Source organism: Fusarium musae, chromosome 4 (genome assembly GCF_019915245.1).
Source record: "Fusarium musae strain F31 chromosome 4, whole genome shotgun sequence".
Classification (NCBI taxonomy): domain Eukaryota; kingdom Fungi; phylum Ascomycota; class Sordariomycetes; order Hypocreales; family Nectriaceae; genus Fusarium; species Fusarium musae.
In genome coordinates this window covers 1442815-1457701 of record NC_058390.1, presented here as the reverse complement: position 1 = coordinate 1457701, position 14887 = coordinate 1442815, and the positions used below count along the sequence as shown (strand labels likewise).

At 48.5% G+C, this 14887-nt stretch overlaps 7 protein-coding genes across 7 annotated transcripts; 1 reads left to right on the top strand and 6 right to left on the bottom strand.

The window, feature by feature from the left end:
- Nucleotides 1–82: 82 nt before the first annotated feature.
- Nucleotides 83–1049, bottom strand: J7337_005410 (uncharacterized protein; the record flags this gene model as incomplete). The annotated part of the gene is made up of 2 exons (XM_044823089.1): nt 83–653; nt 733–1049. 2 exons carry the CDS (start codon nt 1047–1049, stop codon nt 83–85), a joined length of 888 nt encoding a protein of 295 aa, XP_044681580.1.
- A 1683-nt stretch (nt 1050–2732) lies between these two features.
- Nucleotides 2733–3599, bottom strand: J7337_005409 (uncharacterized protein; the record flags this gene model as incomplete). The annotated part of the gene is made up of 1 exon (XM_044823088.1): nt 2733–3599. The coding sequence occupies one exon, from the start codon at nt 3597–3599 to the stop codon at nt 2733–2735; it is 867 nt and encodes a 288-aa protein (XP_044681579.1).
- Nucleotides 3600–4389: 790 nt separating this feature from the next.
- Nucleotides 4390–5849, bottom strand: J7337_005408 (uncharacterized protein; the record flags this gene model as incomplete). Its single annotated transcript, XM_044823087.1, has 5 exons — nt 4390–4734; nt 4784–5195; nt 5244–5330; nt 5384–5782; nt 5845–5849. The coding sequence occupies 5 exons, from the start codon at nt 5847–5849 to the stop codon at nt 4390–4392; spliced, it is 1248 nt and encodes a 415-aa protein (XP_044681578.1).
- A 1868-nt stretch (nt 5850–7717) lies between these two features.
- J7337_005407 (uncharacterized protein) lies at nt 7718–8215 on the top strand (the record flags this gene model as incomplete). Its single annotated transcript, XM_044823086.1, has 1 exon — nt 7718–8215. One exon carries the CDS (start codon nt 7718–7720, stop codon nt 8213–8215), a length of 498 nt encoding a protein of 165 aa, XP_044681577.1.
- A 573-nt stretch (nt 8216–8788) lies between these two features.
- COX4 (Cytochrome c oxidase subunit 4) lies at nt 8789–9777 on the bottom strand (the record flags this gene model as incomplete). The annotated part of the gene is made up of 4 exons (XM_044823085.1): nt 8789–8950; nt 9013–9272; nt 9382–9474; nt 9558–9777. 4 exons carry the CDS (start codon nt 9775–9777, stop codon nt 8789–8791), a joined length of 735 nt encoding a protein of 244 aa, XP_044681576.1.
- Nucleotides 9778–10616: 839 nt separating this feature from the next.
- J7337_005405 (uncharacterized protein) lies at nt 10617–11711 on the bottom strand (the record flags this gene model as incomplete). The annotated part of the gene is made up of 1 exon (XM_044823084.1): nt 10617–11711. The coding sequence occupies one exon, from the start codon at nt 11709–11711 to the stop codon at nt 10617–10619; it is 1095 nt and encodes a 364-aa protein (XP_044681575.1).
- A 923-nt stretch (nt 11712–12634) lies between these two features.
- On the bottom strand, nt 12635–13588 carry J7337_005404 (uncharacterized protein; the record flags this gene model as incomplete). The annotated part of the gene is made up of 1 exon (XM_044823083.1): nt 12635–13588. One exon carries the CDS (start codon nt 13586–13588, stop codon nt 12635–12637), a length of 954 nt encoding a protein of 317 aa, XP_044681574.1.
- Between the last annotated feature and the right edge of the window lie 1299 nt (nt 13589–14887).

Below are 14887 nucleotides of genomic sequence, written 5' to 3'. Positions count from 1 at the left end.
TGTTTGTACATTGCTTGTTATCACATCCAAGTGTCTATACTCGGTCATTATAATACAATTCATCACATGCCCTGGACAACTCTTAGAACAGAGTCTCCTCAGTGGCTGCCTTCTCCTTCTTAACCTCGCTCTTGATCTTGTGCACTCCAGGCACCCTGAAGTACAAACTGGGAGACTCTCCGGGCGCAAGCTGGTGGCTCAAGTATCCCCGGTGTGCGGGATCACGATAGTACTCAATGTCCTCACGGCTGGTAGGGTCGGGTAATCGGTACCGGAAGGGTGCATCGCGGGCTGCGGCCAGCACAGTGTCGACGTGCTCCAATCCTTGAGGGAGAGGCTTATCCGTGTTGACGGACTGACCTCGTAGGAGTCGTTTTATGGCCAGCTTGGTGTAGTATCGAGTGACGACCTTGCCTCCAGCACCTTCAATAGCAGCAATAGCTCCAGCAGAAACACGGGAAACCATGACATCGATGGGCTGCTTAAGCATATCCGCACCTCGGGAGAGGACCTTGACACCATCCTTGACAGTTCCAACAATGCCACACTCGATCAATTCCTTTGGTGTAATCTGCTTGGTGGGGTCGATTCGTCCTTGGTCGATCCAAACCTGGATCTGGTCGAGGTTGACTTCTGACATCTGAGGAGCTCGGCTGCGAATGTGTTAGTCAATTAAGCTCCTATAATTCTCGACTCTTCGAAATTTTGTCGGATTATTCGTAGGCGCCTCACAAGTTATTGAAACCCTTTCGACCATGCTTGACGATCAAAGGTGTCTGACCACCCTGGAACCACGGCTTAACCTTTCCATGCTGCTTCTGACCCTTGTGACCACGACCAGATGTCTTTCCGTGTCCGGAAGAGGGACCACGACCAACTCGCTTCTTCTGGTGAACGGCGCCGGGGTTGTTGGCGAGACTGCTGAGGATAGACGCATTTCGGGTCTGGAGGGAGAGGCCGGAGAGGTAGGCCGTCAGCGATGACACAGGGGCATTGGGAGTCGTCCTGCAGCACATCGGCGTGCTGAAGGGTGAAATTCGAGGAGGCATCGTCGTGGAGAGGGCGCCGTGGCCGTGAGTCTGGAATTGATGCTGGCGATCTCGAAGTCGATGGTCACCAATTTTTCGAACGGCTTAGCGCAAGAATGCCAATCTGGGGCAGTGGATGCCTCAGGCTGCCACTCCTATAAATCATCAACGACAGGCTTAAAATCAACGTTTTCGAATTTGATATTGAGAACAATTAATATATTATTAGAAGACTTCATAAAGCCGTTTGTATCTTCATAAACCCGTGTCAAAGGCCTCGCCCTTCCAGAAAGAAGCAGCCATTGAAACCCCCTCCAAGACATCACTTACACGCCCTCCCCATCCATTAACCACAGAGTCCGAGCCCTTCCTTCACCTGAACATCTTAATCCCATGCCACATCTATCAAGAAGCGACTGTAGACCGAAAAGAACGAAAATCAGTTGCAGAGAGTCCTTCCTCCAAGGCTTTGCGTATCTCCAGCTGTGCTCGCGAGTCTTTCTCTCGCCTTAGCAGCACGCTTAGCAATTCTCTCTCTCTTTCTGCGTCTGTAAATAGCCAAGCAGCCGACCCAACCGAGAAATAATGCAATGAGAGGCATGCCAATAACAAGAAATAGAAACATTCCGTCGGTCGCCAACCTCGCTGGGTCATCGTCTGTTTTCGCCCCACGGGGTTCAATCATTATGATGCCCATCTGAACGATCGATATAGCTATGTTCAAGGCGTCCCAGATAAACTTTGTAAGGCCAGTAATTGAACGAGGGTTGTATAAGCCTTTTTGGCTGACTTCCGTTGTCTCAGCTTAAAACGCCCACTTTCGTTGTTAACGACCCGCAAGTCGAGCTGCTTGACTTGTTGAAGTCTAGCACACCTGTTTCCAAGAGAGATAAAGTGTCTCTTAGTTTGGTGCTGAGGAAATGACTGCAGTAGAGATTAGATGTTCTGGCTGACATCGTGGGTATATATGGATGAAGAACTACCTAGCATAATCCTCATGGAATCTTGGAGTTGCGGAATCGTGAGGATGAGACGATATGCAAGCTCGGTTAGACAGTGAGGGCAACACTGATATATAACATCAGGTGGTAAACTGTAGGTTCGTATAAATTGACATTCTCGTGCTTTCATCATCCTTGTATTCGAGCACAGCCCAAGGCACAGTCTTAGCTGCGTGGATCTATAGCCAAGAACATCAGGGATATGAAACATACAATCACACGCAATTGAGAAACAGCTGGAGATGGAAGAAGAACAGCAAGGGTTATGAAGCTAACTAATCATGCTTAAATACCATGCAAGGCACGATCTGAGGCTTTGCTTTGACACAGCCCATTCCCCAAGCATTTGAGAGACGTGTACTGCTCAAGTATGTGCCTTGTCATAATAGAAGAACGGCTCGAGCCTCCGGGTATCGCTGCTATAACAGATCCTGCGTGGGCCTTTTTTCACTCATATGGGAGTTACCAGTTACCAGTTACTAAACCAACATTCCCAACCCGTCACTGGAGATGGACCATTGACCATGTTATTCTGACGACAAATACTCAGGACATACAGTCGGCCTTGGACGCCTATATTATATACAAACAAACGGGGTCATAGTCAATGATGGAATGAACCAACTCAGTATACTAACTCTTTGAGCTCATCGAGAGCAGATCTCTAATACTATCTAAGTGTAAGAACCCAATATATCCCAACTCACAACTCTACAACTCTCTCGTCGTCAAAACCCCTTGTATTCTCCAGTGTCGGCCCCTTGTAACCCAAAACATACCCCCTCTGATTCGCAACAACCTTCACACCACCCTTCTTAAACTCAGTCGTATAATGCGTGTGACCAAACATCCAAACCTGCACTCCACGCATAAACTCCCTCGCCTGGATAACATCCGTCGAAAACGCCGTCTTGTACGGTGCATTCGCATGTTCTGGTCTCGAAGACCCTTTCACACAGGGTGCGTGGTGCGTCACTACCAAGACATTTCTCTGAGATTCTGCTGGAAGGTTGTTGAGTTCGGATATCGTCTCTGTGAGATAGGCGAGATCCCGGGCATGACACTCGTTGTGCTTGGCTACAGTCCAGTCTTTGATGAGTTTGTAGTCTGATACTCGGAGGGCAACGGTCTCAGCTGCTGAAGAATGGATGTTCGACCACAATGTTACGCCGATAATTGTGAGTTTCGAATCCGGATCATCCCAGCGATTTCGATCTAGGATCACAAGTTTTCCCTTCAGAGACACTTCTTTCTCCAGCTGCCTCGCCTTTTCGATACCGTCCTCATAGCTCATCTCATAGAACTCATGGTTGCCAAGAACCAGGAAAACCTTCTCGAAGCGTTCTGTTTGGCGTGCGAGGAAAGGAAGAAACATGTCGTAGTCGACTAAACGGCCTATATCACCACCAAGAATGAGAAAAGGTGCTTTGACAGGAAAGTCAAACGTTGCGTATTGTCGATTCAGCTCGAGATGAAGATCCGACATGATCTGTACTGCTCGGCCACATGGTTCTCGATGAGGAATCGCAGGGCCGAAGAGATATTCTGAGACACGATTTAAGGCATCCATTGTGCCCGAAACTGATACGTTTGTGTGATGATGAGAATAGGGAAGAACTCGTGAATTAAATGATATTGGCACAGACTTCTCTTTGTCGTTTCTAGGACTCTTATACCTAGGACTTTGTCAGCCCTCCATGAACTGGTGGGTCTAGAATTGTAGCTGTTTGTCTTGATGGCAGTGCTCTCTAGACCGGGGCCTCCAGCGCCACGTCCACTCAGCCCCTGGGAATCTGCCTACGCTATCACGGAATCTACACAATTAGTCAAGGGATGGCTGCAGGAGGCTTAAGGTTTGCAGCAGTAAGAACCATAAATTAAGGTCAGGGCGATCACTTATGCATAATACCACCAAGTGAGACATGCAACAAAACCACTTCTCCGTGGTTGTAGAATGAGCTGGTCCTCATCCTACATGTATCATTAGTATAAAAGGCTCTGACATCTAGAGTAGAATATAAATCCATCATCTATCACATCATCTTGACAAAGACCTCCCAACCCGTGTATGCAGCAGATTCCCCACGATGCGCATGCCATAACCCTTTAGTACAATGTTAGACGAGTATTCCGACCACGGCAAAAGTAAAGGCAGGATGCTCGGGACAAAAACAAAACGCCGCACCCTCTTTTACTTTTCCCTGTCCCCGAATGTGTAATAATCCCTTTGACCTAGTTGAATGAAGTTGCTTATGCCCCTGAAGCGCCGTTGATGTTTGGTTGATAATCGCAGTGCTCGAATGCTGATAATGATCCGTATGTTGGATTCCATACTCAAGACAGCTCAAGTCTAAAGTGGCTTAGTATGGATGTTCCCAACCGCCAGCAACGTCGACCCATTCTGCAAGACATGATCCTTCTTTGCCCTCAACATCGACAACGTCTGTATCACACCTGCAGCGACAGCCAATGCCGCCTTCTTGCACGTCGTCCCAATGCTCCCAGTAGTCGTCTTCCTCAAATCTCTTATACTCGGGGAATGTTGTCTTTTCTAGGTAGGGCTCACGTGCAAGCTGTTTGCCCGGCGCATTGGCGGGGCAATGCTGGATCGTTGTATGTCGGTAACCAAAGTCTCGGAAGTAATGGATATCCTGGGGTCCGAGGAGAGCGCCAGCGGCAAGGGAGTGAATAGGAGCATCGCCCCACTGAGGAATGTTAGCATCGGCACAAAAAGGGGGACTTTGGCTTGCATACTCGTTCCATCCAAAAGCCACCGCTTCTGTCCATCATTTCAAAGAAGTCCTGGTACTCCTTGCTGCGGAACCAGCTGAGCTTCGCAATTTCGAAATTGGACCAAAAGTGGCACATGTTGTAGGTCTCCCCCTCCATTGACTCAGGGTCGACAATGTTCTCCTTTTTACCTGTGAGGGTATCCCAGAAACTCTTCTCGGGATTTGGTGAGGTATCGCTGTCCTTAGAAGTGTCCTCATCATCGTCCTCCGGTGGCTCGACGAACATTTCCCACAAGCCCTTCGATGTGATGTTGTTGAGTCGCTTGTAGGCGGAGGCGTATCGAAAGATGTTGGGAACGGTCTCTCGAAGCTCCTTAACGGCGATTGTGAAGCCGTACGTTTTGTTGTTTTCGATCATCTTCTGGAAAGGATCGCTACAACTAGTTAGTAATGCGACTGCATCGGACTGGAGCAAAACGTACTATGTGATGTCGCAGAAGTAGCTGATCTCGGGTTCGACTCGCCAATACCACTCGTACTTGAGTAATAAGGGGTGGTTGAAAAAGAAACTATTGCGCTGTTAGCCAGGCTATCCTTGATCGCCAAGAGAATTTCAACTTACCCAGAGTAGAATCTGCACATCTTGTGGTAGCTCTCCAGACCCCCATACATGACGGCAGCGTCGCCCTGCTTGGCGATACCCTCTGAAGCTACCTTGGGGTCAATCCAATCGGGGAACCCCCACATATCTGGTCCAACCTTTCCGAACTCAACATCTCCGGAGGTATGGTTTCTAACAGCCTCCTTGAAGTTGTCGTCGAAGTCGCCGTCGTTGAGGAACACATAGGGGTAATGATACCAGCGATTGAAATGTCTCTCAACTGACTTTATGGATTGCAAAACACCATCGATCTCCTTGTTTCGCGCTAATATCACAAATGCGGCATTGGCTCGAGGTTGGCTGGTGTCAGGCTGGGCGCAGCCCTCGACGAACACCTTATCGTACTTTTCGCTGATTTTCCTGTTTGGGCTGTTAGCTATCTGTTATGCCAAGCATCCATCCAATGCTGATATCAGACTTACCGCATCTTGGGGGGAGCACCCCCTGGTATCAGAAACCTGCCGGGGGAACTGGGATGGCTAACGAAGAGAATAAAAATAAGGATTAAAACAAGCATTGGAAAAAAGACAACCACGCCCAGAGGTACGGAAATTGTAGAGTTCCCCTTTAATCGCAGGGGCCTTCGGAAGAAGGCCATGCGAGAATCGACCGACTTGTTATGTTTGGAATCCCTCTTCTCGTCGAGGGGAAGTTGTAGAGGAGGTTTGCTGGGAGCCACCTTGGTCGCCCTCCTGATCAAGTCCATGGCGAGGAAGATCCTACCACGGCGGTAGGTATTGTGATCGGTAGCAGTCGGGGTCTGGAGGACATGAAAAGCGCCGTATCGTGGCGCCTGCGACGGCCGTCGAAGACAAGATTGAGGTTGTAGATATGGTCGTGGTCGAGGAAATAGGAGGCCAGGGATGGAGATCGGTATTGGTGGATGGGGCAATTAACTTGTACGGTAACCGTAGGTAGTTCGGCCGATCTTCAAGGTGGGACCGGGAAGTTTAAAAAGGTAAAAAAAAATATGTCGAAAGCGATCGCAGAAGAGAAGGCAGTCGTGGTATCGTTGTCGTGGCTCGTGGATTTCGATGTTATCGTCGCACGTCGTCCATAGACGTAGGTAGCGTTTAAGGAGAAGCAGTCGTGGGATGGGATATTGGATCTCTATGTAAAAGACAGACAGACAGACAGACAGACAGGGAGACGAGACAGTTTGAATTAAGTAATGAGCGGCAGGGACCACTTCCCTGATTCTAGTGCAATACAGTAGAAAATTCCACCAAAGTCAAAGCCAAAGAAAGACAAGACAGGCCCAGAGTTTGATCTAGCAATCAAAAAACTACTGACGCGTCGACCTGGTAGAGCTGGTCAGTGGGGCACAGGCTCCTTGTCCTTGGCAGATGATAGCGAGAGATCACCAATGAATGAGGGAATCCTTGTTATGAGTTACAGTGCATGTTCTATCTGCGTCCATGTACATTTATAGCAAGGGCGGTAGAGACTGACTGACTCTTGTACTCAGACTAAGGGTCTTGGCTACGAAAGGGATGCCCAAAAAAAGAACAAGAGAGAGGCAAAGAATAAGGGAGAAGGTACAGACAGTCTACAGATAGAGCATGAGACGGTGGGAAGTGGGAGCATGCAAAACATGATGGGGCCGTAGTAGAGCCTGTAGCCACTGAAGATAATGACTGATGTAGCGGAGCAGTACAACAGCTTGAGCTGTACTCCGTACCAACTGCAGTTATTCATGCACATTCATCAAGATCCCGGGTCGTTACAGGGGCCAAGGGCTCGTCCGTGAGCCAATAGCTTGCTCATCCTTTGAATCATGACAGCGTCGATCCAATCAAACACCAAACAAAAAGGACGGAACACTACCGGACACCGATGTCAGGGGCCCACGCTGAACCGGTACTCCGTGTATACCTGAATGTGTTGGATGCAAAATTGACTGACCTGAAATGAAGAAAACGAAAACTCCCTGTAAGGAGAAAGATAATTAGATTTGTTATTAGATTAGGTTTTCACATCCAGATTGTCACTCAAACTCACGGACAGGTCCGTGTGGAAGCTTCTACGAACAAGCGAAAGCAAGCAACAGATCCAAGACCCACGTGTAACTTGAGTTAGCGCTCGCATGCAGCTGCGCTATTGCTCAGAAGAGTCTAGGCTGGGGTTGAATCTTGGATCTTGATTCCGCTTCATCAAGAACTGTCTGTGATCAACGAATCCTCCCGTCCGTCAAGAAGCCCGTCCCGCTGACAAAGAGCTGCAACCCAATCGCTTACGGCTCAACCAACCATAGCAGACAGAGTTGTATCCAGTCTGATTCATGCATCACCAAACATGGCTCCCAAAATCAACTCAAAAAACCTGTCTTACGACACCGAAGCTGCAGCACCGCCATTTCTTGCTGCTCTGAGGGCTCAAGCTGCTGGTGCTATAGGCCCCAACCCACTACTCGCTGCACAACGGAGGTCAGCTAAGAAGCGCTCGAGCAGTGAGGAGGCAGAAGATGTGCCGCTTGTCGTAGACGAAGACGGAAACGTTGTGAGTCTTGAAGTGGACAAGGATGGAGTTGTCAAAGGCAATGGAGATTACAACGTGGAACCTGCAACAGAGAAAGAAACCGCCAAAGAATCAGAGAGCAAAGCTGCTATTGGAGGAAGGAAACGAAAGGTTGGAAAAGTCATCGGTGAGGCCGCTGATGAAGCCAAGGATGAGGATAAAGGAGAGGACAAGAAGAAGGAGAAGGATGATGCCGAAAAGGAGTCAGCAAAGAATCGCAAACCAAAGAAGAAGGCCAAAAAGATTAAGCTGAGCTTCGATGAAGATGAAGGTTGAACACCATGAGTGAACTCAGCAACACCCGTTCTCATCACTCAGCTACCATGAGCATCACTATGATTATGCTCATGTATCCATCTACAGCCGGTACACGATATTATCACGCCACTCTGATACCCAGCATCAACCAGAAGGGAGCCCGCGGTCTCAGGACTGCCGGTAAAAGAATAGATAAAAGCTCGCCAGACATACGGTGGAATACTCGTCGTCTTGCAAAAGGGCACATCTTATTGGCAGTATTGAGTTTCGTAACCGCAACTGGATGTTTCACGCCCGTATCACGAAATGACATCACAATCCAGCTACACCCAGACTATGGAAGCCTGGAAAGTCATTTCTGATGTATACAAGCTCAATTGGATCAAACTGCTATTGTCACAAAACACGACATGCCCAATATAGTCAACATCAACTTCTGGAAGCTAACTTAGTAAATTGACACAGGGAATCAAGGCACCCTAATCTACACAAAACGGCTCCTCTCCCCGGGGGCACCATGTACATCCATCTAGTTTTCCCTTAATGCTACGACCCAATCTCCTCAATGCCTTTCAGCGCAATGTAATGCATTTATTTGTATCGGTACTCGGGCTTGATGTAATCGGCAAAGGTCTTGGGCTCCTCGAACTCAGGAGGGTGGTGGTGGTGGTGATCGTCCTCGGGACCAACGTAATCCATCTTGTAGACGCTGCCGCACTCGGGGCATCGCTCGATGGGGCGCTCGCGGGTGATCTGAAGTCACAAATGTCAGCATTTCACATCCGTCCGTCCGGAATTTCGAGGTCAAGACTCACGCCGAGCCAGTGGACGTTGTGAGAGTCGGCAGGGAAACCAGTGCAGCCGGCGAACTGCTCCTCACCAGCGGATCGGACCATGATGGGATCCTTCATCGTTCCGAGGCGGCTGGCGTCAAGAGGGCGCATGTCGAAGATGTCGACGCCCTCCATCTTACCGAGAATCTCGAGACGCTCGATACCGGTGGACTGCTCGAGATCGGTAGGGACGGTTCCGGGGGCGGCACCAGGGCCGAAGAGATCCTCCTCAGTTCGGATCTCTGCACACAGAAGCTTGTCAGCGATTGTCGTACGTCACGTCACGATCCGTCGGCCGAGGTTACGGGGTGCCATTGAGGCAGTCGACAGCGGCATTGTTGGGCAACATACCCTTTAGAGTCTTGTAGGAGCCGACCTTCTTCTCGGCGGTGCCAGCAAGAGCAGCGGCCTGCTCGTTGGGGGTGGCAGGACGGGCAGCATCTCCTGTAGTGGAAGCAAAAACACTAGTCAGCCATCATACGACGATCGCCATTGGCTGGCTGGAGGAGCAAAATGGAAAAGCGTACGGCGGACGAAAGAGGTGGTGAAGGTGCGAGCGACAGCAGGTCGGGCGGCGACGCGGCGAGCCGCAGTGAGGGCGGAGCGTTGCAGGAACATTCTGTTGATGGTTTGCGCCGGGCAATGGGGTCGAGCTTTGAGGATGACTCGGGATGGGCTGAGAGAGGTGTTGTCGAGGGATTTGTGAGGAATGGGCTGATTTGGGTCGAAGTTGAAGGATGGACCCATCTTCGCCAGCCAATTGACCAATTGGAGTTGTTGCAATTGTGACCACGTGATCTGTCAAAAGCTCCGGATCTTGACGTTCACCCAATTGCCAAGGCGAGTTTCGGAACGTCATCAAAAGCTTCAAGAGCTCGCAAAATGTCACAATTGACATCTGAATGAGGAAAAATAGCTTCAAAATAACGAGCTATGCTACAGAGATATCATTGAAGCATCGTTCTAGCTGCATCTACTCTTACGGACCTTGCGCTCGCTCTGTCAGAATCTCAGTACACGACCTCCCGAGATCGTGTTGTTTGCCGAGGCTCACATTACTTATTACTTTCATCAAATTGTCGAACAAATAGATGCCGGCACGGACTCATTATTTAAACTTACACCTGTTTTCAATCAGTATCTTTCATTACCAATTGATAGTCGATTGGAATGCGACAACGAGGACGAGTTTCATTTGAACTCAAATGTCTTTGAAGGGTTGATCCATTCAAGACCTCTACTTCTCTATCATGAAGGCACTTAAAACAAGCTAGATGATCAAGACATAAGTCTTTATTATGAAACAAGAAGAAACCAGCCGAGATAACCTGATACCTATTTCGCTGGGGTATTGCGTGAGCCTTCAGATCTATTGATGATTAGACAAACGGAAGGGGTTTTGTCTGCAATGGCTCAATTGATGATGCCTCGTATATTGATCATAGTGAGGTAAGATATGTGGTTCAAAATCAGATAGAGCGAGAGATTGGATGGCCTTTGGTTCCAACCATGGCCAACGTTGCGTTTAGCAAAGCAGAGACCCCCATCGCTTTTCAACTAGGAGGGCAAATATAGTAAGATATTAGTTACATAGTGCTATCCGAAAGCTCAGCTATTACCTGTCTAGCCTCTTCTTGTACACTCTTGACAATATCACCGGCATCCTGCACATCATGTATAAGTCCAATAGCCGCTCCTGCATACGTCGCTAACCTCCCCTCTGGCCCCCATCCCTTATCCCCAGCCTTCAATGCTTCATCGTGCCTCTTCTTTAGTTCCTCAAACTCCACGCCTGCTTGGTGATCGTGAAAGCTTTGGTTGATGATGCCCCTTGGGCTATACTGCTCTGGCCAACCCATAGTGCCCCTGAGATGGTTGTAGAGCATGGTTCTGGTGGTGCACTGTGCTCCATCTTTAGCTCGGATGATCTCTTGTTGATAGCCTTTGCTGATACGAGTTTCGGTTGCTGCTAGGAAGCGGGTGCCCATCACGACGCCAGTTGCGCCAAGTGAGAGGGCTGCTGCGACACCTCGACCATCTGCGATGCCGCCGGCAGCGAATAGAGACATGTCCGACTCACGGACTTGGTCTGCGATTTCAGGAAAGAGTGTCATTATGCCCAGACCGTCGGTGGCTCGACCGTGACCGCCTGCTTCTGCGCCTTGAATAACCAACGCATCTGGGCGGTGCGCACTGTTGGCAACTTCAATACTCTCTTGAACGGTGCCGATTTGTATCCAGACTTGTATCTCCGGATGGGCTTCTCGTATCTGAGACGTCCACTCATCAAGCTCTTCTTGTCCTCGACGTGGCGCAAAGAGCCATGCGGCACAGGGCCTGTGTTCTTGCACAGCATTGACAGCAGACTTGAGGTCGCCATTCCAGAGCTGAAAGCCAACACCAACAGGAAGCGTACCATTTGATGAAAATGCAGATGGCAGAGTCTGTGAAGGTGAACTGCGTAGCAATTCCCTCACTGTAGCTAAGTCCTTCGACGTATCTTCAGGCTTCGCGCCTGGCCCAATGAACCCAAGACCTCCAGCTTTTGAGACCGCAAGGGCTAGGTGAGGTCCTGACATTACGCGCATTGGTGCACCGATGATGAGTGGTGAGATGGTCCATGGGAACTTGCTCAAGAAGCGAGCCTTACTGGCTTTGGCAATCGTGTGCGTCGCACTCATATCGGGATCTTATGCTCTTATTCTACTCATTCAGTCAGCTGTGTTTTTTTATCCATGGCTTGGTCTTACCCGCTTCTCAACGTGGAAATTTATCTTTGAGATACACTGGGAAGAATTTGGAGGTTGGAGAAAGCCACATTCATGTAAGTGCACAGGAAATGATAAATGGACTGAAACTAAGAGCTTGAGAAGATGCCAACAATTCATCTGTAAAATACTATATTTCGGTCAGAAGCCGAGATCATATGAAGATACCAACTTAACATGACGAAAGATATCGCTTCATCATTCCGATGTACCCGACATAGCCGATCATCGAATTCCACAAGAAACTCATGGGAATGATGGTTATTGTTTGTCACGCCTGAACGAGTTGGTAAGTGGATGAGTGCCAATCTGTGTATTTTAATCAAGTCGCCAGTTCCGAACCTTCGAGTGGGTTGTTCACTAACACAAGATCATACTGTCAACCAAACCTTGGTGGCAGTTGTTGCCTTGACATGTCGCTGACAAGACGTTCATCGAAAAGTCATTCCAAGTTGTACTAAAGATTATATTAAGACCATATACGCACCAGAGCGAGTAAGCACGCACATCATTAATGTAGATAAGTGTGCGGCAGCTCAGCGCCTCCAAAAAATATCCATATCTCAGCAAATTGTTGTACAAACTCTCCCTAAACTCCCAACGTGCAACGCGCAACTCAGTGGCATAACATGGACCACCCCCATCACCCCATCTCGCATCTTTCATACTCCGAACATCGCACGTCCTCCAGCTTCTGGAAGTAACCCAATGACTGAGGCTTGAGATTCTAGAATAGATGCGATGGGAAGAATGGTTGCATACCCATGGCATAAGAACCAGCCGTTAAACCGGTATGCGTTTAAACTGCGACGGCTGAAAATAGAACCGATGTGAATTTAGAGCTTTGAGTTGCCTCTCTGTTGTTGTTGTGCCCGGTAAGCATTCACCCCGCCGTATGTTGAAGGCTGAGATAACCTCTTCTGGCGCTTATCAGACCGACTGAGTGCTGACTCCCGACTGAGTGCGGACGGAACTGGGTCGAGTTTTGAGCGTCGTTGAGTGATACGTCCAATACCGGCTGTGTTGGTGTTGGTCTTGATCTTGGTGACCCTGTTCCTGTCGCCTGCCTTACGGAAGCTGGCCAGTCGACCTTGGTAGCCAGCCGAGCGTATAATAGCAGCGCGCAACTTGGGGTCCTCGTAGTGCTTAGAGGCGCTCTTTGAACTTGAGTCCTCACAAATGCTGAATATAATTCTTTTGATTATATCCCTGCCGCTCTGAGCAGACATTGTGAACATGGACTGGATCTTCTTTGCAATCCGCCAACGGAGGAAGTCCCAGGGGTCCATGGCAAGTTCCCCTTTATCATGTAGAACTCGCAAGTCAGATACCTTGCAAGCAAGCTTGTACATCAGTTCCTGCTCACATAGTCCATCCGTTGGGAGGTGGTGTTTGGAGACCAGCTGATTTGGGTGGTATGGCGAATCATGGCCGAAGATTTCTCGGATCTTGCGTTGTTTAGACACATTATCCATGTGGAGCTTGTGTTTCTTGGCAAAGTCCTTGTTATAGGGGTCGAGTCGGAGCTGCTCCTTTGAGTCTCTCTTCCTTTTTTCTTCCGAGTCCTCTTGTGCCAGGTAGGATTCGAGAGAGAGCCATCTCGGCATCCAGTAGTCGCTGTCTTCAGTGATCTTTTGCACAGGGGTGCCAATAAGGCATTGTGGTGAGATGTACTTCTGACCATCTGGGCTGATACGGTAGACGTCACTCCAGGGTGTGCGAAGCATCTCAGTAACGACTTCAGATGGCACAGCCGCCCCATGGCTGTGGGCGAGGCTTTGATCTTCCATCTTGCCTTAAGAGCTGACTAGCAGAAATAGTAGCCTGGGCTGAACACTGGGGTTAGCAACTCCTATTAGGATCAGTATAAGGCCAAATACTTACCTAAGGTCGAGGGTAGTAAGAGGACAGTAGTTACTGTAAGGAAGAGAGAGTTAGTATTAAGTAAGGTGATAAACACGGTAAGAGAAGGGTAGTTCAGTGGATAATAGAAAGAATAGAACTAGTTCAAGAGATGAAACTTCTTGTCAGGCCTAAGACAAGCGCCAAGACCAGGATATCTAGAGGCCAAAAAAGATTATTGAATGCTTCACTTACTTTGAAAGCTGTCGATAAAGTTACTTTTGAATAGGAGGCGTTAGGCGGTATGCGAATCGCGATGCTTTTAAGAGAGAGAAGTTGTAGAAGATTAAAATCTTCGGCGGTACTCCTTTAAATAATGAAATCTAGTGGTGCAGGAAGAAGGTGCAGGATAGTCTGCTCCTAGGCCAAGCAGATCAAACGCGACTGGCAGTGAATCAGAGCCTCTGATGCTAGACTTATGCCTTACTTTAAGACTGGGCTGCCGCGCAGTGATGAATAGTGAACTCGAAACCAGAGAGTGCGCTCACTTGTGAATGTCTATGTTGTTCTGAGGTTTGCTGGAGTTTATGATAGTGATTTCAGCCTTTCTGTTGTTCTGATACTCAGAAGTGCTCAAGATGATATCGCACTTGGCGGTTTTTGATAGAAAGGAGCTTTGCGATGCGAGTCACTGCCACAGCGAACAGGAGGCAATTACAAGATATCCTCTGCCTTCGATGCTGAGGTTATCTTGTGCATGCAATGTAAGTAGCTTGACCTTTATGAGCGACAGCTAAAGAGGTGCGTGAACTACTGAGGTTATACTCTATGCAATGACAAGGAGTTATATCTCAGCTCGCATCAATGCTATTTAGTTCGTAGGCAAGAAGACTCTGACAAGAGCTCTTAATTATATTTATATGTATTATACTGGTATTGTATTATATTGTTATAGGTTATAATTATTTTATATATAGGGAATTGTCAGCAGCGGTAAACTCGGGTTTATCTGCTGTTTTCCCTTTTTTTTTTATACGTAAGACTTGGTTAGGTGCGGTATGGAGTTTGACAAAGACGAGGTAACAAGTCATAGACAGATTGAAGAGTGCGGTCAAGTATTCCCGAATTAGGACGGATAGCGACGAAAAGGATGCGATCGAAAAAATACAAGGTCGAAGGGTCGGCCGTGTGCGGGATGAGGCATTATATTAGTAGCTATCTGGTCGGAAGTCTAGAACGTTCCATGG